Source organism: Callorhinchus milii, unplaced genomic scaffold (assembly GCF_018977255.1).
Source record: "Callorhinchus milii isolate IMCB2004 unplaced genomic scaffold, IMCB_Cmil_1.0 Scaffold3, whole genome shotgun sequence".
NCBI classification, from domain to species: domain Eukaryota; kingdom Metazoa; phylum Chordata; class Chondrichthyes; order Chimaeriformes; family Callorhinchidae; genus Callorhinchus; species Callorhinchus milii.
The window spans coordinates 25,971,465-25,998,712 of NW_024704744.1; the positions used below are offsets into that span (position 1 = coordinate 25,971,465).

At 38.5% G+C, this 27,248-nt stretch overlaps 1 protein-coding gene across 3 annotated transcripts in view; it reads right to left on the reverse strand.

Annotated features, from left to right (window-relative positions):
* The window catches only part of pinx1 (PIN2 (TERF1) interacting telomerase inhibitor 1), a 59,715-nt gene that overhangs the window by 19,935 nt on the left and 12,532 nt on the right, over positions 1-27,248 (reverse strand). For 2 of the 3 annotated variants that reach the window (XM_007904460.2, XM_007904461.2), the window contains exons 5-6: positions 24,712-24,804; positions 19,826-19,923 (exon numbers count right to left, since the gene is read on the reverse strand). In XM_007904460.2, coding sequence (XP_007902651.1) covers positions 19,826-19,923; positions 24,712-24,804 — 191 coding nt within the window. Of the gene's footprint in view, positions 1-9,796; positions 9,876-19,825; positions 19,924-24,711; positions 24,805-27,248 lie in introns of all 3 variants that reach the window. The other variant, XM_007904462.2, reaches the window with a different exon arrangement.

The window sequence follows — 27,248 nt, forward strand, 5'->3', positions numbered from 1 at the left end:
AAATAACTACAACAAAATTACATTTATAGAGCACCTTTCACGTCGGGAGGACGTCCCAAAGCGTTGAACAGTCAGGTGTCGGGGCCCAAACATGGGGGAGGGGAATGGTGTAGGGGTGAGGGAAGGCAGAGAGGTGGGAGGGAGACCAAAGGCACAGTTGAAGAGAAGGGTCTTGAGACCGGCTTTGAAGGAGCCAAGGGAGGAAGCGAGGCGAAGGGACTGTGGGATAGAGTTCCAGAGTGTGGGAGCAGAGAGGCTGAAAGCCCGGCCACCGATGGTAGGGCGGGTCAGGCGGGAGACATGGAGCAGGCCGGAGGAGCCCACTGAACAGAGAGCGGGCAGGTTGGTAGGGAGTCAGCAGGTCAGAGAGGGAGGAGGGGGCACGGCCATGGATGGCCTTGAAGGTGAGGACAACGATCTTGAATTCGATCCTCTGGGGGATGGGGAGCCAGTGGGGTCGGGCGAGAGTGGGAATGATGGGGTCACGGAGCCTAGTGCGTGAGAGTACACGAGCTGCAGTTTTGGATGATCTGCAGCTTGTGAAGGGAAGAGTTGGGAAGGCCGATGAGGAGGGAGTTCCCATAATCAAGCCTTGAGGTGACAAATGTATGGATAAGGGTTTCGACAGCCTGAGGGGTGAGGCAGTGGCAGAGTCTGGCAATATTGCGGAGGTGGTGGTAGGCAGTACCGGTCATGGCGCGGATGTGGGGGAAAAAAGACAGTTCAGGGTCAAACACGATACCCAAGTTCTGGACTGGCTTAGTGAGGTTGAGTGTGCAGCCGTGGAGGCTGATGCTGGCGCGAGCCAATCAGAAGGGCCTCGGTCTTGCAGACGTTGAGTTGGAGAAATTTGACCTTTCTATTTAGCTTTGTGCCAATTTAACACAGAAATTGTGTCCAAGAAGAAGGTCTGTTAAACAACTCACAAACAAGGTTTCTGCCAAGGGCTATTCTGCACCACAGCATAATCCAGGTGATGTGACTCAACCTCCACTAAAGTCTGACCCTTTAAAGTGTGTTGAAGTGCAGAACTTTTAAAAGGGTCATAAAGAACTCGAGGAGAAATTCCCCCTGGATTTGGAGTGGGACTTTTTTTCTTAGTATTGCAGAACATGAAAATGCTTGAATTCCATCTAAATTTTGAAACCTGTTTGATTTAAGAATTACAGAAAATTTTGCTTGAAAATTAGGATTGATTTTTTTTCCAACTTATGCACGTTCTGAAATTCTAAGAAAAAAGTCTAAACCTACATCAAATAGAATTTCTCCCCCCACTTTGTTGGCCCAGCTCTTTGATAAAGGTGCTCAACATGTTAGGGAATCAGGACATACAAATCCCATTTCCCACACCCAATTCTGCAGGCAATAAACGCAATGGCTAAATTTTGGCTATGATTGTCAATTACACAATGTTGGGGTAAAAAAAACTGAAGGTATACAATGCCAAGATAAATGAAGAGTGTAGTGGTAAAAGTTCTTCAGCAGATTAGTTTGGTTAATCCTTAATTGCATATCATAACATACTTGAGCCCCTGGTTTTCCTGCTGCCTTAATTTCTTGAATGTGTGTGCACCACTCCCTCACCACAACACATCGACAAATACATCTCCTTTTCTTGAAAAGGTTTATGTCCAACTGCACAAATTAGCTACTTGTTCATCCGTGCCAGGATTTACTTCCAGACATTAAGGCTTCTGAAAGTTTTCCAACACAAATTAATAATTTGCCTTATGTTGATGGTAGGAGAAGGGGAGGAGGGTAAAAACATCACTTTGTGAAGTACAATAACATCAGTTTTGTTGAATTGCAATTATCCACTGTAGTACCATAGAAACTTGGCACAACATTTTTTTTAGTGAATATGGAGCAATGCAGCTTTCATTTAAGTATACCCTGCATCATAATTTTCACAGGAAATTAAACATTTAACATTCAACATTTAAAAGTTCCCAACATTATAAATTGAAAAACACAACATTTAATTATATAATCTGGCACAGTTAAGAGGTTTTCCTGTACTTTTATCCTGTTCAAATGTTTGTAATGAACAGGACTTTGCCAAAGCAATACTTTTTTTTAGTAACTAGGGCATGTCAAAAATAATTAAAATTGCAGCTCAACTGCCTCACACTCCTCTTTGGGTTGAGCAATTCGGCTAGAAGATGCCAGATTGGGTAAAAGATTTACATTATCTGCCAAAAACCTGTACAGATTATTTCAGGTTCCAAATGTATGTAAGGACAGACATCAATTGTTATCCGCAGTTTCCACACTCAAATTTGTGTTTATCTTCACTCATAGAACTAGGAGCGTTCTAACAAATTGTAGCTTTTTTAATTCATCAATATTTAATAAATTATTAAACTATGATACAATTATACCTTCACTTTTTAATTTTATTTATAAAACTAAATATTAACATTAAATCGGTACATAAATAATTTTAGTTTGATCTTTAATTTTTAACTGGTCATTTGATTAGCAACAAAGTTGGACAATAAAAAAATCTTATCTGTTAAAATGAGATAGACTTCTGGAATGACACAGATTTTAAATTGTGATAGAATACCGTGACTGAATGTAAACATGGTTAACTTGAGTTTCCTTTTGAATAATTTGCCACAAGGAAATTTATAAAAAGCAGCAAAACAAACTCTTATAAAGATTCCAACTTACCACATGGAGACATTTATAAAATGCTATTTCTTTGTACACATTTTATGTAAATTTAATAATAAAGGCAAAATAAAGGTTGTACAAAATAATTATGGGGTGTTAAATTTAATTTCCAACTTACAAACTGGTACACATCTAGTTGCCTTAAATAATACTGTTCCTTTAAATATTTTCAATAAAAAAACACATTCATTAATCTAACATGAAATATAAAGAAAATGGCATGGCTAGGTCATGTCTATTTCTAACATAATGAATCCATCTCTATGAAGCAATGAATAGAAAGGGATGTGACACATAACCAATGGTTTGAAATATAGCCCTTCACACAGGAAAAATGATTTTGGTAAAGCACAGCAATTTTTAAAAATCAGTTTGACTCAGCCACTATATTTTCTCCTATAGGTCCTAGAATGATGGAAAATGTAATTATATTGACTCAGTTCTCGTAAGTAAACAGTGAAATACTCACTATTAAGTTTTGTTGTTAACACTCTTCATAAAATATTTTATTACTGCACCTTTTTAAATGCAATCCCCAAAATTTACTATGGCTTAAGAAACTTTAAAATTAAATTTGTTCTATTTTATTGCTTCACCATCTTTCCACAATTCTATCATTTCTATTGCCAGGGACGCTCACTATTCTGCCCCAATTTCACGTTGCACCTGACAGAGTGGCCAGTCACCTTTCATTCATGGTAGTGTAAATATATTAAGGACCAGGGCAAGTAGTGAAATGGCACATTTATAAAGTTCTGCACACAGCAAATCAGATACATTAACAATTGGTTTATTTGTATTTGTCAATTTATATATGATGCAAACAGAAACCATGTTTAAATAATATCAAATTTCTGCATAGCAGAATGAACAACATTTTTTTAAAGTCTCAAACTCCCTCGACTGAAGTTTATTTGCCCTCACATCACCGTTTCCCCATAAACCATCTCTTCCACCATAGTACCTGCCACACAAACTCCATAGCAAATTTAGGAAAAAGATATTGAGCCAGTAGAATTTGTTTTAAAAAAGAAACATGCAGTTGGCATACCCTTACTAGCTTTGTTTACAAAATTGAAGCCGGTCCCATTTTTGCACAGGAATAAATTGTAAACTATATTGAAAATATACCTGGCATTCGACCGTGAAACTAAAGTACTATCCTATGTCTGACAAGTAAAGTTAAATCTATTTTAAATTGCTAGGTTTAAAGTCTTTCTGCCCCAAGTCTAAGTGAAATAAGTTGGGGTATCTCAGTCCAGTTGCAATGGGCACAAATTCACAGCACAAACACTGCCTATAATTCAGCAGTATTTATATAGCACCCTTCATGCGGAGTAGTGTCCTGGAGCAGTAATTGGCAGTCCAGCTCAAACAGACCCAAAGAAAGCTGTGTGGGAAATGGTAATAGGGAGGGGGGGGTTGCCTGAGGCCGAGGTCAAAATACATTGTGGAGACAGAGTAGAACGAGCTTTACTCTGAACCAAACCCATCCATGCTGCCACCTAACATGGGGAAACTAACAAGTACAAAATGTAAACAAGTAAGAATGCTGTTTTCACCAACACAGACATCTTTCATCTTTGTGCTTAACAAGTGCACTAGTTCTACAGCTGAGTTCAATTTAATTGAGACCCATTATTACTCGGGAAGTAAACTTGATCTCGCTTTTAAAAAAGTATTTTATATATTCTTTGTGGAAGAAAATTAAGTTAGAAGTTAGTTTCACAGGTAGACTCAAGGGGCTGAAAACCACCGAACCTCCAGAATGAATTAACTGTACCCCAGGATATTTAGAGACAAGGCAGAAGATTTATGAAGCATCGACAGACAGACATACAAGGGAATCAATCACCACTGGTGAAATTTGAGCAGACTAGAAGCAAGCAAATGTGGATTCTATATTCAAGAAAGAAAGATGACAAAACCATACCTGGCAACTACAGACCCATTAGCCTAACCTCAATAATTGGAAAACTGATGGGGGTCAATCATCAGAAAGACAATGGAAAATGACTTTTAACTTATTATAATTGTTATAATAAATCATTGTTATAACTTAATAAATGACAGCCAGCACAGGAGTAGAGGAGTACAAGTAGGAATATAGAATAGTAAAGCCACTTGATGTAGTCCACCTTGAATTCCAAAAGGCATTAGACAAAGAAACGCATGAAAAACTCAAAATGACGTCACTGAGTATTAAGGTTAACTCAGATATGAATTTGAAACTGAATGAAGGAAGGGAACAGAGTATAATTTGGGGGGAGCTGTGTCAGAATGGGGGGTGGGGGGGCAATATTCAGTCAGAGAACTTAGGGAGTTGTGCTGTCATTTCTCTTGTTCCTTGTACACATGAATGATCTAATTCAAAAGAAAGAAAAAAGCTGGATGGATGAGATCAAATAGGCTGAGGGGCCTTCTTCATCTGACCTGATCTTATGATCTACCACTTGCAAGTGTTCTACCTGTACACAAGTTCATATAAAGATTTTTGCTCATCTTAAAACATTAAAGCATAATATATTAAGCAAAGCAAATATATTACAAGAGAAACGTTCAGGGTATATTCAATATAAATGCTTTCTAATAAGCTAAAACTTTGACTAGCGGGACTAATGGGGGCAAGATCAGGTCTGATGAGACGGTACTTTTTTTCAAAAATGTCAGTAAATGCCAGTTGTTTGAATTGCTATTGTTTGACTCCTGCGAGTAGAAGATGGCCAATAAGCTATCTTCTGCCTGCGAGAATCAAACCAAATCAAGCTGATAACCCTGGCCACTGTGAAGGCCAGCAAGCACAATGAGGCGGGGAGTGGAGAGTGGGCCGGTGGAAGTCTACACGCAGACAGGCTCAGTTTCAAGCCTGGTCTGGCTAGGTATGAATTCTGGATGCCCAGAGCCTGGGTTTACTGTATACTGCTATTAGAAACCTACCCTTATGCCATTTCATGTTGCCAATAAAATTGTGGTCTCTAGAAAGTTGTATCTTCATTAGAATGATACTTGATCTTATAAACTAGTAAATTAACAGCAAAACATTAGATCAGGTAGAAACTGCTGGTGGGGAGAAGGGAAGGATCTCCTAGTTTACCAAGGTTTGATTATGTTTTACATCTATGAAAGATTTAAGAATTCAAAAAAAGTTCTGCCTATATTTCTGAAAAATCTTTCTGAAACACAATTCCAAGTGCATGGAGAATGTAACACATTTGTATTTATCCCAAATAGGGCTGCTCATTGTGAGGGTATCGTGACCCATGTAGAATTTTAAATTGTTTGTATATTATTGACTCAAGTTTGCATTCAATGTCCAACAAGTCATTGGCAAAACAAGCAGAATGACAGTACAGTGAACACCTTCAAATGTCACCATATTTCAACTTTATTACCAACTTGCCTAAAATAAAATGACAAATGCAAAACTCTTCTCCAAGTTAGCAGGCGATCTGTCGTGAAGCATTGTAGTGTCAGTGGCTGCTGAGACTACAGTGCAATGCAGCAACAGTTTAACAACGGCAGCGGAAAGGAGAAAGCATCGTCTGCAATCTGCCTGCACCGAATCGCAGGTAAAAAATTACTAAGTATTTGTGATGTATGAATTCTGGAACCAACCATTTATCAACAGACTGGTTTACCTCTGTAGCCTAGTCCCTCAAGCCAAGCGCCATGTCATTCCCCTTTGACTGATTAATTAACCAATCACGAGACATTTTTCACAAGGAGCAGGATGGTTTATTTCAGCTAATGTTCAGTCTCTAATGGAGACGCGTTACAGCCAACTCGGCTTTCTGGTCGGATAAACTGACTGAACAAAGGGCTGCTGATAAATCAAAGCCTCTCCCTTCAGCTCTGCAGTGGAGCTTAACAAAGCCCCAAGGAGCAAACAACCTGGGCCTGGCCTCAGCCAAAAAACTGCCACAACTGTCCTCGATTAAAGGTGCCGTTTCCTAGGTTTTCAGTTGTAGATCAGTCATCCAATGTGAATGACCGTTACTGCAAAGAATAGCAACCGAAAAAAGGCTCAGCATGGTTCATCTCGCCATAAGCACAAACAGGACTAATGTTTCCAAAGCATTTCCTGGTTGTATTTCATTCATGGAAATTTATCTTTATTTGCCACTGTCCCACTCAGCAGATGGCGAGACAGGATTAACATTATTAATTTAATTCTGGAGTTAATGTGAAGTGATATACAGCTTTATAATAAGAGTAAGACGTTCGGATAAGTCCGCAAAAAATGGAAAGAATTAGTTGGTACCGCAAGATGAAGACTTAGCTGTTCACATCCAGGCCACTGGGTTCAAATCCAGCAAGGGTTGGTTGATGGGTGCTTTTCTAGGTTTAATGGAAAGCTATTTACTAGAAAGCTCATTAGAAATTAATCTTTCATTGCCACTATCCCACAAAACAGACTGAAATAACATTAGTTCAGTACAGTGCTGGGTCACAGATAGACATTCAGATAAAGTATGTGTAGAAATGTTGAAGCATTCACTTCAAACTTTTCTGATGGCTCAAAAGCAACCCCTGCTTGATGGTGTGGACCTCATGGGGATAGGTTTAAGTTTAGCTACGCTAATCGCAGTCAAGTTACCCATCAAGACTCAAACATGAACAACCAGTTGGATAAGGTACAAAAGGATAATAATTACTCCTACTCAAAGAGGATTGAGAAGTCTTCAACAGAAGAGCTGGGAAGAGAAAAATTCGAGCAAAACATAAAAATGTGGTAAGGAACATTTACTTTTTAAAATCTGTGGAGCTGATTTAATCAAACATTGGGATTAGTCATGGTAGATGCTCTCTCTCTGATGGGTGTTTACTACCCAATTGAAACTCTTTTACACTGAATCCTTCTGTATGGCATGGATAGCAGTTTTGCCAAACATATCACACATCAGATGGCTACCTCCAACTCTTATCCTTAAAGAAAAACATTTAAATCTAAATCAATGTTACTCTGAAGGCAATTTATTTAAATGTGCAGATTAAGACCAACTAAGAGTTAATTGACCAATAGATTTAGATATCAAGAATGTTTTAGGTAGCTTAATGCAGCTGTGTCATCATGCTACAGGAATCAAACACAGTTGAGTATGTCACATGGGCATAGATAACTTGCTGTAATTTGCTTACAAGTACATGATCTAGTATAGGCATCAATATAAATGCTGTGAATAAGTATAACAGCCAGATTACAGAATAAGAAAGACAGACGCATTACAGTGATTGACATATGGCCAGTTCAAATCATTGCTGCATTAGAAACATACCCAAAATGGTAAAAGAGCTGCTGAGGAATGTACTCTGAATTCCGAATGATCCAGGATTATCCACACAAGTGAACTCCTCAATAGCACGAAAACAGTTATAAATTTGTATTCAATCTAAAGATACTCTGGAGTTTGGAGTCATTCAATTACTGTTTTATCCGTCTACAGTTCAGGGTTGCAGTGTGTGAAAAACCCACCGAGCTACAGGTGACAGGTTTTCTATTGTCCTGCCAAAAGTCTATGTATTAAACTCTGAAACCACTCAGTTATGAATCTAGAACTCATCATTTACTGATTTGTTTTAAATATAATCTAGGCTGACACTCCAATTCTTTGCTGGGGATGTACTGCACTAATAATAATAATCCTTGCATTTGATATAGTGCTTTTCACGTCTTCCAGACGTCTCAAAGCACTTCACAGAATATACTAAGTGAATTGACTGTATATTTGTGGGTGAAACGCAGCAGCCAATTACACACAGCAGTGTCCCACAAACAGTCATGGATTGAAAATGACCAATTTATTATTGTTTTGCTTTGGAGGGATTATTATTAGGCGTGTGGAGTAAGGAAACTTGCCCAAGGTTTGGCCCTGCCTGGAATTGAACCCAGGACTCTCGCTTAAACCGGATGAGATGTTAAACCAAGGTCCCATCTACCTGTTCAGGTGGACGTTAAAGATCCCATGGTCTATTTGAAAAGAAGAGTTCTTCCCAGTGTCCTGGCCAACAAATTCCCCAATTTGGTCACTCACTATTACAGCTCCTTTACAGAACATTGCTGCTTGCATCCAGGCACTCCAATTTACAATGTATCCTGTGAAGAGCTTTGGGATGTCCTCCTTGCATAAAAGGCAGTATATCAAATGTAAGGATTATTGTTAATGTATATAAAAATATGATTTTCCTAATAGACAATAAATAGTGTACAGGATTGAATGATAATACTTTTAGAAAAACAGGTAATGCACATCTTGAATTTTTAAAATCAGTTTTCGTTTCCATACTTGTTTTTTTCTTTTTGTCAAACCATCTGACATTGTGGTAAAACCCCAAACTAACACTTTCTTATTCACTACTGCTTAAACAAAGTGTTTTGTAAGACAAAAGTATTCTAATTAAGACATTCACAGTAAATTTAACATAATTTTGAGAGGAAGAGGCGGTTTCAATAACACACAGTCCTGCATACACGATATCAGGTCTTTCAACACAAAAAATCCAATGAATTGAGATGAGGCTCCCCCTCCTGTTCACAGGTCAAGATGCATCTCCAACGACAAGAAAGCAATTCAAAGCAATTAAACATTTAGATATTGCTTCCAGACCATATTACAATTTTTTCCTGTTATGGGTGTTCCACACTGTATTCATTGGATAAGGAAAATATCCGTTTATAAGGTGTGTAAAATCATGCAAGATCCTGGACTTTATCATTTTGTGGTTTACAAGTGCGCAGAATCTAAGATGCCTGTTAAATTTGGAATTTAACACAATATTGAAATCTTATAATATAATAATAATAAATATAATAATAATCCTTGCATTTAATATAGCGCTTTTCACGTCTTCAACATCTCAAAGCGCTTCACAGAATAGAAGTGAATTGACTGTACATTTGTGGGCGAAACGCAGCAGCCAATTGCGCACAGCAGTGTCCCACAAACAGTCGTGGATTGAAAATGCCCAATTTATTATTGTTTTGTTTTGGAGGTATTATTATTAGGCGTGTGGAGTAAGGAAACTTACCCAAGGTTTTGCCCTGCCTGGAATTGAACCCAGGTGTCTCACTTGCAAGGCGAGTACTCTAACCACTGAGCTACAGGAGGTTACTACTTACAAAGAAACAGAGGTCTGGAGGTGCCCATCTTATCCAACTGTACTTAACAATAACAAGACTGGTGCCAACCACATCAGTTCTGTAAAAAAAACAGAAGTAAACGCAACAGTAGTAGAATAATGCAATTAAGGGTAGAGTAAAATCATGTTTGATTGTAGATTAGTAGATAGCAAAAATTTAAAGCTGCTCATTAACCAGTTTTTTTTAAAAAATCCTTGCATTTGAAATAGTGCCTTATCATAGTGATGCATCTCAAAGCGCTTCACAGTATTGGTAATCAGGGTTAAGTGTAGTGATTTATTGGAACATGGCAGCAATTTGCATATAGCAAAAGTCACATAGACAGCCCAGAAGTGAATGACCAATTTAACTGGAGGATTTTTGGCCAGGACACGGGGAGAAACCCCATTTCTTTTTGGATACAGCCATGGGATCTTTAACATCCACCTTAACAAACAGTTTAGACCTCAATTTAACATCTCATCTGAATGACAACAGTGACAATGCAGCACTCTCCCAGCATTGCACTGTATTATCAGAGCTCATGATTTCAATAAAACAAATGAAAACAATAATATTCCCCACCTATGCACAAAATCACAAAGGCAAATAGTGATGACTTCTTCATAATTCTGACCAACATGTCACTTGGTTTCAAAAAGAGAATCCATGCTTAGTAGGAATAGAATACCTAGGACATTAATTTTGCACACAGCTGAGGTGTGGAATATACAAGGATATGGTTTAGGCAAGTAACGACCAGCGTAGAAACCAGATTTATTTTAAGGCTAAATTTTGAACCATGCTTTTAGTGAATTTGCAGCATAGATCTTACAAAATGACATAGATCATTGTGAAAAGAATCTCCAGTAACAATTTAAAGGCATCTTAGCTAACCACAGTGTTATACGGATAACATTGAAACAAAGCTTTTAAAAATCCTGAGTAAATTATTGTTTTCTAACAAATCTTCTCTTTCTCCCCACCCCTCCAAAAACATTCAACAACTATTAATATGCAACTGTCAAGGTGCAACAACTGACCTGGCCAAAATACACATGGTCAAAATTTGAAAATTGAATGTTTGGGGTTTATGGCCCTGATTCAGAGGAAAGAAGAAGTGTTTCTTCCCACTCAACATCCTTATGTTGCTGGCACACAGCATTAGACAAGGATCTGAGAGTCACAGTAGACATGTCAGATTGAATGTCCAGAAAATGTAGTAAATCAAAAAGAAAAGCTAACAGAACGCTAGAGATTATTCTAGTTATGAGGAGAGACTAGAGAAGCTGGGACTGTTCTCCTCAGAGCAGAGAAGGCTAAGGGGAGATTTAATAGAGGTGTTCAAAATTATAAGGGATTTTGATAGAGTAGATAGAGAAAAACTGTTTCCACTGGCAGGTGGGCCGGTAACTAGGGGACGTACATTCAAAATAATTGGCAAAAGAACCACGGGGGAGATGAGGATTTTTTTTAATTATATAACATAAATATGTATATAACACAGTTATTACAGTCTGGAATGCACTGCCTGAAGGGTGGTGGAAACAGATTCAATAACAACTTTCAAAAGGGAATTGGATAGGTACTTGAAGAGGAAAAATATGCAAGGATATGGCGAAAGAGCAGGAGAGTAGCTCTTCCAAAGAGCTGACACACACACGATGGGCCAAATGGCCTCCTTCTGTTATGAATATTTTATGATACTATGAAATCTATAGTTATCAGACTACACTTTCAAAACTGTTCAGTTTTGGTCACCTCGACGCACAAAGAAATATATATCTGCACCAATAAAGGGTACAAAAACGAGAAAAAATCCAAAATACAGATGAAGAAATATTAGAGAAGTGTTAATACCTGTAAAAAACAATACGTAGTATACAAAATAATTAAACGTTATGCTTGAGATAAATCCAGACTATTCAAAGTACTTGATAAAATAGGACATGGGAAAATGCATGAAAATTATGTTTTGGATACCCATCAGGAAACAAATTACTTGGTGATAAATTTTCAGAATAATGTAAGCTGCACAGTATGAGAAGAAATATATTAGGACCATAGAAACTACAACTGGGAGTCTACTAGTAGTATAAATGCACCAATAAGCTGAATGCACTTTCCATCTTCTTTGCCCCATTCCAATCTAAAAACAAAGGTCTCTCTGCCTTAAACAGTAGTATTCAAGTGGCAATGCTTCAGACAGAACATTTTAAAGAACTAGATAATACTCCTCTCGGACACAGAAAAAGGGAGATTCACATTTTACTTCTCGTCTATCATATTGGTTTGGATAGTGTTGAGGGCAGAGATAAAAGTTTCATTTTAACCTTCAAGTTTACTTGAACATTAGCAAAGCTATTTTCAAAAGTCAGAAAATTTTGAGCAGAATGGAAGAATTTAAAAATAATTTGTTAGAGTAAATAGGAAGTCTGCAAAACAATTACCTAAAGAATAATTTTATTTTCGGAAAGACTTGCATTTAGTGTGAACAGGTCTTGTATATAAATCCCAAAAGAACAATCAAAACACTGTATAATCATAACTCTCTACTTCCTTCTGTTTCAGCCTTATTTGTTATTAACTTTGACAACAGACCCACAAGGACATCATATACAATTGTAGACATTGAAATGTGAATGTTTGTTTAAACAAGCTATGGATTTATTGCCCACGTGTTCAGCACGTTACTAAACAGTAATAGCACTGGCTAAAGTGGGCATTCATTCTCTTGCCAGAGTTGGCCCCACAAAACTCCTATACTATTCTTATGAAATCTTACCTTACTGGATATCTGTGCATCTTATTCCTGCTGCACGACCAAATAGATGATTCATTTATATACCAGGGTTCATTTTCTTTTGCAAGTTTAAAAAGACCTTTTTGTCAGTGTGTTTTAAACAGAATTAACAATAAAAAGTCAGGCTAACTGGAAACTACAGGTGCAGCCATTAATGCGGCAAAAAGCTCCTGTTAACTTCAGATTACTGACTATTTTGAAAACAGCCAGTGATGTCAATGCATTCAAGCTAATTTAGACCTGGGAACAACAGCAAAATAATGATACCAGATCAATATAATTCCTTAACGAGAAAACAGATTCAGATTAACAAATAGACTAACTCTGAATAAGGGAAGTGTATTCTTATTCTGAAAAGATTTCCATGCAAATATGATAGGGACAGAGATTTTGCTATAATGAATGCACATCCCATTTAGACTGTTCCCCCAATAAGTGCTCCAGCTGCTTTTATCAGCCTGATGCTTAGAAGCAAATATTAGGCTACGTCATATGAGATTTTGCAACACCTACATTATTATTAGATTTTAGAATTTATTTGCTTTTTTAACAATCATTTGTGAAACAGACAGAAGTGCAAGTAGCATTTTATTTATAGGCAGGTAAAAAATGTTTAAGAAAGTTCACTTCCAATTAGGACTACACAGTCTCTTTAGAAACTTGGCATAGCAAAGTTTCTGCTATTAAGCACAAAGAGCACACAAAAATGGGTCACTATAAATTTAGGAGCATAAGATTCAGAGCACATATGAATCCTTTGAATAATGGTGGTGGAGTTTTTTTCCTGGCAATTATTTGTGAAAAAATACATTTATATTTTGGAAGGTCACAAACTTGAAGCCATCGCTCATAGGTTGTTTGAACTCATCTCTTTTCCTTGATATACACTACCAGCTTTCAGGTGAGCATCTAGATTGAAGCTCATGTTACAGTAGAATTTAGAGAGATGGGGTGGGGGGCGAATGGAAAGAGCATGAATGCATTAGCCTATTCAATGTCACACATCCCACCAATTACTGTCAGAGCAGCAGTGCACCATTGGCGGCCATGCTTTCAGTCACTATGCCTCGAAGCTCAGGAATTCACTCCCTCAATTCCTCTGCCTTGCCCCCTCCCTCCCCACTTTCAAATCCCACCTAAAGTCCTTCTTTTATGATCGTGCTTATGGTCACTTTCCCCCTCCATCTCTCTCTGGCTTAGGGTCAGACTCCACCACTGTCAAGTGCTCCGGGACGCTTGCCCCAGTGAAGGGCATTTTATAAATGCAAGCTCTTGTTGCTTAAAGCTTTGCAATTACGGCCACAACTAGGATGGTCAGCTTATCCGGCAAAGTACTAAAGTAGAGCAAAAATGTAACATGAGAAATTAATTATTGAAATAAAATAATATTTTAGTATTTCCTGTTATTCATACATCTAACCAAATGCTGGCATCAGCCTGACTTAGTTGATAGCACTCTTGCCTCAGAGTCAGAAGGTTGTGGGTTCAAGCCCCATGTCAGGTCTTGAACTCATTCACATGGCCTTGAACTCATTCACATGGCCTTGTCTGACACTTCAGTGCAGTGCTATGCTGTATTGTTGGAGGTACTGTCCTTCAGATGATACGTTAAATTGAGGACATGTCTGCCGGTTCAGATAGACATTAAAAAATCCCATGGCCCTAATTGAAAAGAGAAGGGAATTTCTCCTAGTGGCCTGGCAAACTATCCCCCTAATAAAATAATTTATTAACTTCATTGCTGTTTGTGGAATATTGATGTGCACAATGTGGCTGCCATGTTCGCCTACAAAATACACAACCATTACACTTTATAGCAGATCCTGTAAAGTGCTTTCATATGTCCTCCCGCTATATCACATGCAAGGATTATTATAAAATGCCTTCACATACCAGCCATTCTCACAAGGAAAAGTATCATGACAAGCGGTGTGTGTTCATGAGCTCAAAGAGCTGGTGCAGTTAGATGACCAAACATTAGTGTACTGAAAGGGATGATTAGAATTGGAGTAGGTGGGGAGGATTTTCTTTTTTAACTCAAGAAACTCAATTTGCAAATAATGAATTTTGAAGTGATGTAAAGCAGTATGATTGATATAAGCATAATTTAAGAATTTATTTTGATCGTACTAAAAAGCACAATTGTGTGATACTGATCAATACAGACAGGGCGGTCCCAGGTATACTACCTGGTCCGTGTTGAAATATTCAATAACTACAAGGATAGCAGTACAGTACTAGACAATACAAATGGCCTCAGCATCCAGACTTTGGAAACAGCAGAAAAATGAATCACAAGTTTCCACTCCCAAATAGGACTCAGTGATCCATGCTGAAAAATGCATGAATGTACTTCAGGTGAGGACAAGAGGGCTTGGCAGGGATGCTCCCCCACAGGTGAATAACCTGCCAGCGCTCACACTTTAGGCAGGACATAATGAATGGGCAATCTGACACATTCCCACAGCTTGCTGAATCATACTCTAGCACTGGTTATTTTCTTGGCTAAAGAAGTAAAAAAAGTTTGAGGTTACCCCAGGGTTATGGGTTAAGAGGAGTGGGGAGTGGGACTAGCTGGTAGCTCTTTCAAAAGTGCCAGCACTGGCCTCTTTCTGTGCTATAAGATTCTATAATTCTAGGTTAAAATTAGGGAGGAGAAAACAAGAACGCTGACGTAATTTTTTTAAAACAGTACCATTTAGGGGGCAGTCCCAATGGTGTAGTGGACAGAGCTGCAGCTTTCAGACCAACAGTTGGCTGATTTGAATGCAGGTCCCACTGAGTTTGCTGGTCTCAGCCAGGGAGAAGGCTACACAAGGAGCTTCATTGGCCCCACCTTCCCTTGAACAGGTGCCAGTGGGGAGGGAATTAGAAAAAAAATTGGACTCAATTTTCAAAAAGTAAATAAATAACTTTTTCTAATTAGTTTTATAAACCCTCTTACAACCTGTGGAGTCCTGTAGCTCAGCAGTTAGAGCACATGCCTCCTGTCTTCGAGATGACTCAAAGTGCTTCACAGAATATACTGTAAAGTGAATTGACTGTACATTTTGTGGGCGATACACGGCAGCCAATTGCGACAGCAGTGTCACACAAATAGTCGTGGATTGAGTGACCAATTTATTATTATTAACCCCGGAAAAGCGATCCGCCAATCGCTAACAACCGGGTTCCTACTTACTGCTAGGTAAATAGATGTGTGTGGAGTAAGGAAACTTGAACAACATTTCGCCCTTGCCGGAAATAGGACCCAGGCCTCTCGCTTGTGAGACGAGTGCTCTAACCGCAATGCTATGCAGATCTTGGTATAACATCTTTTAAAAATTTGCAATGCTACCTGGGAATAATAGACAATTTATAATATACAATGTTCACCATTTAAATGTTTGAACTTGTATAGTTCAGGCTGACACTCAAGTGCAGTACTGTGAGTGTCGTATGAGCCATTAAGCTGAGGTCCCATCTTTCTATTATTGTAGAATTTAAAGATCCTGTGACACTATTCGAAAAGAGAAGGGAGTTTTACCCAGTGCACTGGAAATAACATCAAAATAAAATTGGTCATTCACTTCATGACTGTTTGTGGGATACTGCTGTATGCAAATCGGCTGCAGCATTTGTCCACAAAATTACAGTCAGAACACTTTACAATATATCCTGTGAAGCTCTTTGAGATATCTTCTTGACATGAAAGGCATTATATCAAACGCAGAGTATATTATTATGATGCCACTGGGACCTATGCGATACTCTCCATTAACACAATATTAGACTTTCAATAACATTACTAAATACTGAAAGTGACTGCTAAACAATTCAGAACTGAATTATTGCTTTTTTAAAATAGATTTTGCCTTATCCAATATTAAATTATCCTGTCTGAATGCCTCACAATCTTGCAACATCTAAAGTGATCTACAAGGGGCATTATTCATCCAAGTTATCTCAACAATAAGGACACAGAATAAGAACTCAGTGTTTATGCCTTTGAGAAACCCTGGACAGTCCCCTATTTACTTTGTTGGTGCAGCCAGGGACTTATTGTTCAATTCTAAAGTTTGGACAGGTCTATGCCTAGCTCCCATCTTATTCTGAGTCATTTTCTCCAGTGATAAGACCACATCAGGAAACACAGCTGGAGGGAGGAAGGAAATGGTGTCCGGACCAAATGTGTAAAAAAAATCCAAAGGCCTCAGGAAGTTCAGTTTGATAGGAACTGATGGAAGTTGTACTTTGTTTTTTTGTTTGCTTGTTGCTCCCACATTCAAACAGAACCAGAAAACACAAAGTTGGCAAACAGCACCCAGCCTGGAGCTCGTAGCCCCTCGGGGGGAGGTGGGGAAATCATTGTCATTTCAACTCAATATTCCCAAACATTGCATCAGCTTTCTGAGAAAATCGCAGGTGCTTCCATTTTTAATGCAATGGGAGCGATAACAATTGTTGCACTTCTTAAACAGCACAGATCCTGCATCCTATTCATCTTCAATAAAAATAGGCCGGTCTTAGATCACATTGAGAGTACTTTTGGCAAGTAGGAATATGATTTTTGCTGTGGGAAAAACTGGAAGGAAAAAATATCCATAGGTTGATCAACAGGCTATGCAGTCAAAGGTATTGGGTAATTTTGACATTGGAACTTGTACTAATATCAACAACTTATATTTATATACCTAATGTAGGGCAGAGTCGCAGAACGCTGAACAGTGGTGGAGCACAACGCCATGGGCATGGTTGAAGAGGAAGTTCTTCAGGCACGACCTAAAGACAGAGAAGGAAAGGGCATGGCGGAGCGATAGAGGAAGAGTGTTCCAGAGTTTCAGAGTGTCGGGGCTGAAAGCGCGGCCGCCGATGGTGGAAAGGAGGACACGAGGGGCATGCAGGAGGCCGTAGACAATCAAGTGGAGGCAGCGGTTTGGGAGCTAAGCAGGTCAGAGGTAGGGAGGTGCCAGGGCATGAAGGGATTTCAAAACGAGTGTGAGGATCTTCAAATCGATCCATTCAGCAAAAGGAAGCCAGTGGAGCCTAGCTAGTACTAATATAATTATTACAGGTTTAGCTGAATAGCCATATACAGAGCAACAGTAACCAGTTTAGTAATTGTTAGGGTCTGCTCAATGGCAATACTAATTCGCAGTCCTGCTTAATGGGAAACCTAACAAAGAATCAGTCATTCAAATAGGCACTCCTTCAGCTATTTTACAACAACCTCTGGTGACTCCACTCCAATCTACTTCCAGAACCAATTCCCATGGGGCAATGAAAATTCCTTGATATTCAATATCATTAATTACAAATTCCCTAAGAAATAACACAAATCATTTCCACAGTTACGTTTGTTTACATTCTGTAATAAATTAGATACTGAAGGATCTTGTATTCGTTTTCTAAACTTGTATTCCTGTCCCTGTTGTCATTTGGAAGTACATGTCTTCCTTGGTAACAGAAAAGTGGCCGACTATGACCAGGAAAATTCTATAAAATATGATTAATTCTGTCTCCTTTCAACTTTAATATGAATTGAAAGCACGGAGAATGATTTAATCTTCTGCATATATAAAGCATTGTTATTTATTTCAGAATCATATATTAGCCATGCAATCAATACAAATAATATTCAGGTATTTAGTCATTCTCCATGTTGAACACTTTTTTAAAAAAAGATTGGATGTTGAATAACAAAACTAAAGTCTGTAGCAGCTCTATGACCAATGCAATTATCCTCATGAAGAAGAAGTTGAAACTAGCAGCTAAGAAGTAGCTTGGTGAAAAGCAGATCCGATTGCAATGTTATTCCACTAGAGAATTTCAAGTGAAGATGATAAAACTGTTGTAAAAGAATATTTATAAAATTCTATTTTGCTTAAAACAGGATTTAATGGAAATAACACATTTGAAGGTGTTTCTGTGACAGGCAGTTTGGTGTACTATAACCAATTCCAGCAACCAACAGAAGAAGAAACAAAATCTATACAAAATTGTACTGTGGTTGTGACATTGCATATGTGGATATACAGGTGTCTTGTAGAAATGATGTATGTAACCTGATCCACATCTAACGACTGATCCTTGAGAATGCATAATGCTGAGAGATAATGTGATCACATTTTTAAAAAGTGGAAAACACTTTGTTGAGATTGCTGGAATTCACAGCAATGTTTACCATTAATGCCCACAAAACACAAATGCAGGAACAATTCTGAATTTACTGCCTGAGTCAAGGGTAGCCCTGTTGGGACAGAATCAGGCATTCTCTCCAACTGGATGAACTAATACAGATGTCATAGACAAATTTCACTGAATATTGCCAACAACATGCCTCAGCTATAGGTGCATCCACTTGCAACTAATGAACCAGTTTCTGTTTAGCACGTAGTGCCTTTGTGCTATAACTTAAAACCGTTGAGTTTATGTACCACAAGCACACAATTGACAAGAATTCTAAAACCACCCCATACATACTTACCAGACAGATTCTATCCTATTGAGATTAGTAGAAGGTGCATAGTTAAGCAGGGATGTATGCACAACCACATTTTGAGGGCCATTTATTGTGGACATTTTGGTTTCCACCCAACCTCTTACCATTGCCGGATGAACCAAAGGAGTACAATACATCTGCTTTCATACGCTACGTCTGGTTTTATATGAATGTACTTTTACCTAAAAGAATTCCTACAAGGCAGACTTATGTCAGAGTTGGGCAATGGGATTGTTTCAATATGTCTGTTATGTTTACCAACTGTGTGTCTCGATGGAGGCAGTACAGCTGATTCAGAACATCACTATAAACCAAAATTCAGTGTTAAAATATAACAATGCAGGACTGATCCTATCTGACTGGTATGCAAATTAATATGACTTACTTATTGTACTGGATGGTCTTATTAGATACCTTTAATTACCTGGTGTTTTATCAACAAAAGATAACCAGAAAAAGACAATATAACAATGCACAAATAAATAATAGCTTATACATTATGCATAATTAGTTGAAAGAAACTTACCAAAATGTTCTGCCTCAATTACCATTGTGAAAATGCATTTCAAACCCAAACAACCCTGTGAATGATGCTGCATTTGCATTGATTCAGTAAGTAAATATTTCAAAAAGTAGCAGATATTATTTGGGTGCTACCAAAAATTTAGAAGAAATTTATGCCTCTTCAAAATAAAGTTAACCATCAATTCCTTAGTTGGTTTTGAAAAATGTAAAGTTGCTTTACCTCCACCTGCTCTTTATCTTGGGATTCTCGGCCTCGTTTGGATCTTTTTCCAAAAATGCAGGCAAGATCAGTCTCACTGCGCGAAGAGAGGTCTTTCCCTGCAATACAAACAGTAGCATTTTGCAAAAGCTCAATTCAACACTGGTCAAACCACCATTACCATTCCCCTGACCCCTCCCATGCTACCTCCCTCCACCATTCTCAGGCCTACACACAACCTCTGGCTACATCTGCCCTACCCCCACACCAATCCCCGACCCTCACTCACCAACAATTGCCAGCCGTACAATAGTCAAGATAGGTTTCATGCCTGTATTATTAGGACTTAAGACTGTCTTGTTTACACTTGTTGACCATAACACTATACAGTGTACAGTACAATCGTATTAATGAGAATCAAATAAAAGGAATTTCTTATACATATACAAAGCCAGGTTATCAATACTTCTTAGCAAGATATTAATACTTCTTAATGGAAATGCGCAAAACTTGTCATGGATAAAATGCAGTAGTGTAGATCATTTTAGAATATAAATCTACCATCTTTGCATTTACAACTATGCATAGATTTCCCGTGCAACAAACCTCTCAGAAAGTGATGTGCTGAATATTTCTGCCACAATTAGAAAAATATAAAAAAATTCAAAAATATTCTGTAAAGAAACAGTAATGCAGCCAGTCAGTCATTTGCCTCTTTATTTGCCTACTGTGAAAATTTCCCAGCTGCCTTTTAACTAATATAGGTAAATGGTCACTCTGTAGTCTGACAGTTCCTTCAAAGGAAACAAATCTTTTTTCCATTTGAAAACCATCCTGAAATAGGTGAGATGCAGCAGGCTTTACCTGAAGAGCGGCAAGTGACCAAGCAAGGTATGACTTCAATAGTTTGGATGCAGTCAAATCACCAAATCACAAGCTTGGAACCTTCGAAAGTTAATTTTTAAAAACAAAACTTCTCATATGCATCATAGCCTTGCAAATGGACGTCCACACACTTATTAATCATACCTACAAGTTTATAATTGTCTTCAGCATGTAGGGGGCAGGGAGAAGATGATTTTAAAATCGACCATCTATTTGTGCTTTGAAGATCCCAGATTCAAACAGGTGAAACTCCCTTCTCCTTTCACAGTGACATGGTATATTTCACATCCCCATGAACAGGCAGCAGGATTTCAGTTTAAATCTCATCAGAAGAATAGCACTTCCAATAATGCAACGTTCCACCAGCAATATATTGGGAGTGTCAACCTAGACTGGTCAACGTTCCAATGTGCGGCTTCAACCTACAACCTTCCGACTTAAGAGGCGAGAGTGCTAGTAACCGAGTATGCTATGTTGGCCTTGGGATCTATGTTGGATGGGCGGGGGTGAGAATAGGAGACAATGAAAAAATCTGACAGGAGTTTCATTACCCGATTACTGTTGTGAGCCGAAAATGGCAGTGTCAAAGTTGGGCAAGGATAGAAAAGCCTCGACTACAATGCATCTTCTTATTCTTCTCCCCCACCCACCCCAGTAAATGAATCTGCCAAGATACTGTCCAGCCTCATGAATTCTCAAACTATTGGAGAGCAACTGGCATGGAACGGTACCCCACCTGGAATCAGTCTCCAGGAGAGCTCATTTACTTCATGGTGTTTCTGGAGCCTTGCTGTGTACAAACTGCCCACCAAATACAGTCACTGCACTTGCCAGCAAATATCTGTGAAGCACTTTGAGACATTTTAATGCTGTACCCACAATATTCAAATAAAAGATTATTTATTACCATTATAAAATGGGTAATGGGGAGGGTGGGGGGAGAGTTACCTATCAAAATTATTAAATTTGTATTTGTTTAAATAAACCTGCCAGCTCTAAAATCTCTGAATCTCACATAGTGGTTAAAAGATTTTGAAGTTTGAACAGACTAAAAATCGCCCAGGGAATGTAATTTAAAAAAGTGTATCGTTAATCTGTGTCCGAGTGTGTGACTCAGCCAATTTTCCCATTTGAAAACCATAGGCTGTGTAAATAATTATTCTTCATATTTTGACTTGATCTTCATGTTGATGAATCAAGCAAATGGTACAAAAAACAAATTATATTATCCAACACACTGCAAATGCCCTCCAGCTACAAGGTAATTTCTCTAGTTTCAATTCTAACTGTTGAAGAGGATTCTTTGAGGGTGTCTAGAAAGCTAAGGAATCTCTCCTAAAAACAGATTTAAGGAATACTTTTGCTAATCAGATTCCCTTTTTTCATTCCAATTGGAAATGAACAATCGAATGTACTCTCAAAAGTAGTTTTCCAATGTCTCAAATAGCAGGAACAATTCAAAAGCTTCTTCCCAGAGTACATAAATTGATTCCCATTGTATCAAGTTGTATATTTATGTGATCCATTCTCTGCGGGTGTTCATAATTTCAATTCACCCATTTCCATCTGTAAGCTATAGCATCCTGTAATACACTTCTGGAGAACATTAATTGTTCAGGAAAAAAATATCCCTACTGCAGAAGCTTGTAGTTTGTTTCAGATTTCCTGGGAATTTAAATCTGTTTCTGGAGCCAAGACGAGACAAAATAACATCCACACAAGCACGTTCAAGTCAGAGTTTTGAATAGGGGACAAGTGAAATACTTCCCCCACAAGTATTTTACACCAACACAATATGGATTAATTGGCTAATACACTGAACAGAATATAACATTTATACACTTAACTCAGTTGTAACATGGTTAAGTATATTGCATTTCAGGTTTCTAATAGGGAAAAACAACTTTAAAAAACAGCAATTTGGCTAATTATTCTTTTAATTGTTTTAAAATAGGTTATATATTTCTTAAAACAAATATATCACAGGAAGATACCCTGTTTTAATTCCTCAGCATGGTTTTTCCTCCATAGTTCAGAATTATACTGTATTGAGATCCAATCGTGCTGAGTTAGTTGGACTAAAACAGAGAGGTTAAAAAGATAGCAGGGGGACTATGAAGAAAATAAAAAAAGAAAAACATTCACTTTACAAGCACAAGCAAGTTGAAGAAATTTCAAGTAGTTTATAACAGATAATCTGTACAGAATTTTATTCTGAATCCCATACAGCTCAAAAACCATCATCAATTCTGCTTTGAACTCAGATGAATATACAGCTTTATTTACTGGATTGGATTTATCCAATATCATATGCTGGTCATTTTTAAGTAATCCCCATGTTTTGCAGGGATTCAACCAACACTTAATTTTATATAACTGAGGTCAAACACCATTTTTCTGATCCATTTCTGATCAAGGCATATCAACAGGCATTTATATAGGGCCTTCACACAGGATAGTGTCTCAGGAGCGCTTAACAGTGGCTGGAGCATGACGGCGAGCTTGGAGGAGGTGACTGTGAGCACAGTCGAAGAGGAAGTGATCTGAAATTGGAGAAGGAAGGGCAAGGCAGAGGGATTGAGGTAAGGAGTTTCAAGATGTTGGCTTGCAGTGGCTGAAAGCATGGGCGCCGAATCTGAAGCAAAGGGGACAAGGGACAAGCAGGATGCCGGAGCCAGCCAAGCAGAGGGGGTGGAGTGGAGCTGAGAGTAAGCAGGTCAGAGAGATCGGGAGGTGCCAGTGCGTGAAGGGATTTGTAGATGTGCTTCAGGATCTTGAGGTCGATCCATTCTGTGATTTTGAGCCGGAAAAATTTGGCAAGAACCAGTGTGATAAGGATAAGGAGTTTAGAGCGGGTAAGTGTAGGGACGGCGGAGTTTTTAAATTAGTTGGATTTTCTGAATAGGCGAGCTGGCGAGAAGGACTTTGGAATAGTCAAGGCAGGAGGTGACGAAGGCTGGTTGAGTGTGAGGTACGTTCAAAGGTGGGCAATGTGATGGAAATGGAGGAAAGCGGTCCTGGTCAAGGACCAGATGTGGGTTAGGAAGGACAGTTGAGGATTGAACTTGACGACTAGGTTTCACACAGGTTTGCTAAGAGTTAGGGATAGGCTGGGGAGGTTGAGGAAGTCAGAGCTGCAGATAAGATCGCTGAGTGGGTGCATGTAAATAAGGAAAAGAAGGGGGCCAAGGATGAAGCCTTCAGCTATGCCATAGGTGACTGGACAGGGCTGAAGAAAAAAAAAATTTGTGGAGATGAAATGTTGGCATTTGGTTAAGCTTTGAAATCTATCCTGACCTTAGCATCATTTAAAGACCTTACAAAAATTATGACCAGAGCATTAAGTGTATGAAACTGAAAATTATGACCAGAGCATTAAGTGTCTGAACATTAAAAGCTACTCAACATGATCGACCTGGGAATTATAACGAGTTTCTGGCACATGTCTTAACACCCTAGCCTCCTAACAGCAGAGGAAATGGACTGGAAAAGAGCAACCCCAATCAGGGCAGCCAGCCACAGGCAAGTTAAAATATTTTAAAACTGATTACCCCTTTGAATTAAAAACAAATGTAAGATAACCCACGTCGTAAGTAAGTAGTTGGAAGCTGTACAATAAAGTCATTACAAAATCTTATCTGAGTATTTATTGAACTTTGAAATCCCAGAGGATCCTTTCAAGTAAAGCTGTTTTAACTCTACAATTCACATTGAACTGTGAGAAATTAGTGATCTGCACTGGTAGCAGAGCTGATGTGACAGATTATGTATATGAAGAGAACCTCAAGATATTTCTAATAAGTACTTTTTTTGTCGTTTTACAAATATTTCCTACATCAAATGCAACAATTAGGAATGACCCCTCCAAAAATTGCACTGCTGCATCTCAATCTCCTCATTTAGGTTATAAACTTTAACATAAAGGTGCATGTAAAATACACAATACCTTTTTATACATGAAAGTTTAAACATCTTCTTAGTAACTACACATTACTGCATATCAGATGCCCGTCAGACCTCACCTTTGGTAAACTTCTGGTAATGGACTCGTTTCGAGGAAGATTTAGATTTCTCTTCAAGGCTAAATGTACCTTTCTCCTTATCCACTGGTGTGCCTGTCAAAAACAAAAACCCATAATATTTAATCAGTGCAAGATTACCTGCCACTTGGAATCAACTAAAAACAAAATTGTCCTCATTCCTTAGAGTAATAGTCCAAGGAAGGCGCTCTATTTGCAAGCATTATCTTATAATTTGACTACAGTGGTCAGACATGACACAGTGTAATGTGTAAAGAATGCTGGTCACCATGCCCAGGCTCCATGTCCAGCTCCGTCAAAAGCTGTATCATTATATTTCCTTCCAAGATGGTAGTCTTTTTACCTAATGTTCATTTTCAATCTCTCAAACTCAAAATCTAGCACCCGATCAAACTTCAACCAGCGCAGAAGCATTGTGAAATTAATTGCACATTCTTCAGATGTTGAGGATTATATTCTAGGTACAGAACCAGAAATACACAATATATCCCAATCTTATCAGATTTTGAAACTAGGGAACAAGTGGAAGGTGATCAATTTCAAGTACATTGTAAGTTGTTTAATGTGTGATCGACATACAAAGATTGTATGTCAAAGGAGAGATAATCAAAGTGATTGGTTGATAACCTATCTGAAAAAATAAAGCAACTCCACTGTTATGTCTCTTGCTCAATTTGCCAATAAATACTTAAGTTATTACCTACAAAGCACCAAGATATTTCCAAAATATAAGGCTCTATTTCAAATGTAAGCCTTCCCAACTCTTCCCTTCACAAGCTGCATAATCCAGAACTCAGCTGCTCCTGTCCTCTCCGCACCAGGCTCTGTGGCCCTATCACACCCACCTGGCTCCATTGGCAATCCATTCCCCAGAGGATAGAGTTCAAAATCCCCGCTATCGCCTTCAAAGCCCTCCACAGCTTTGCTCCGCCCTACCTCCTACCAACTAACATATCAACCTATGTTGGTTAGAAGGGAAACTAAACGTCTTTGATTCAATTCTAAAAACACGTATGGACTATGAGAATGCAGACTATTTTATAATAATAATAATAAATAATAATACTCCCTGCATTTGATATAGTGCCTTATCATGTCTTCGAAATGTCTCAAAACGTTTCAAAGAAGATACCATAAAGTGAATTAACTGTCTGCTTTGTGGTGAAATGTGGCAGCTAATTACGCACAGTAGTGTCCGACAAACAGTCGTGGATTGAATGACCATACTATTATTTATTCACTTATTTATTGAAGGGATTATTACCCCCGACAAAGGAATCCGCCAATCGACTAACAACGAGATTCCTACTTACTGCTAGATAAACAGAAGCGTGTGGAGTAAGGAAACTTGCTAAATGTTACGCCTTGCCCAGGTATCGAACCCAGGTCCTCTCGCTTGTGAGACGAGTGCTCTAACCGCTAAACTACAGGACATTAGTTTGACTAAAGTTACAAAACTTTGGCAGTCAGGACTAAATTTATCTATGTATATGGTAACATTAACAGTTGCATGATAGATTTAGCTGAGTGGCAATAGAAAAACAATAATATTTAATTATATGTACATAAATGTTTGAATTTTCAGACGGAAGAGAGCCCTTACCTGCAGGGCAAGGTCTTTGGTACTACTTCAATGACTGTAGCATTATAAATCACTTTGTTGGGAGTAAATCTATGGCAGAGGTTTACCAACATAGTGACATGCAATAGTGCAGAAAGGGGAGATGAAAACTTTGTGTAGCTAAGACGTGGGATAATGAAAAATGAGAGGACACAATGCACAATATATGCCAAGAAAATTACACTTTAAATCTTATCACTGCTTTTCTCTCATTTCAAAGCATTTCATTATGCACTGTGAACTGCTGTACCATTTGGTCACGAGCGATGTTTACTTCGGTTGCCAGCACCTGAGTTATGACAATGGTGAAAGGAAATATAAATATCAAATAATACAAGCATATTGTCAGCCACTTCCTAAACTCAGCACTGGCCAAAGTGCACCTGCTGACATACCCTTCAAGGAGCGGTATCACCACAGTTGACCTGTAACTGGCTGTGAAACAAGTCTGCTGGAGATACTTCCACCTCTACTTTGTGCTTCATTTCCTCCCAAGACAGAATACATTCTCTAGGGAACGTTGGCCTAAATCAGTCTGATGGAAACCACAACGCTTCCCAGCATCACTTCAGAAACTCTGCGACAAGTGACAGCAACTCACTCATCACTTCTGTTTATAAAACAAGCATCTAAAATTTGGATGGAATACAGATGGCATAAATCCAAACCCAATTCCAAATGAGAGCCCCAACCATTTTTTGCTGTTTAATGGGGACAACCGAGGGCAGGAAGGTAACATTTAGTCTGCAAAATATTCTTTGTTAACATGGACAGGAAGCCATGAAGACTCCTCAAATCGATCAATCGTAGATGTACAGTATTATAGACCATTTGACTTTGGTTCTAATACCTTTATTGCAATGGGGCACTCAGGATTGAAAGCAGGACTTCAACAAGT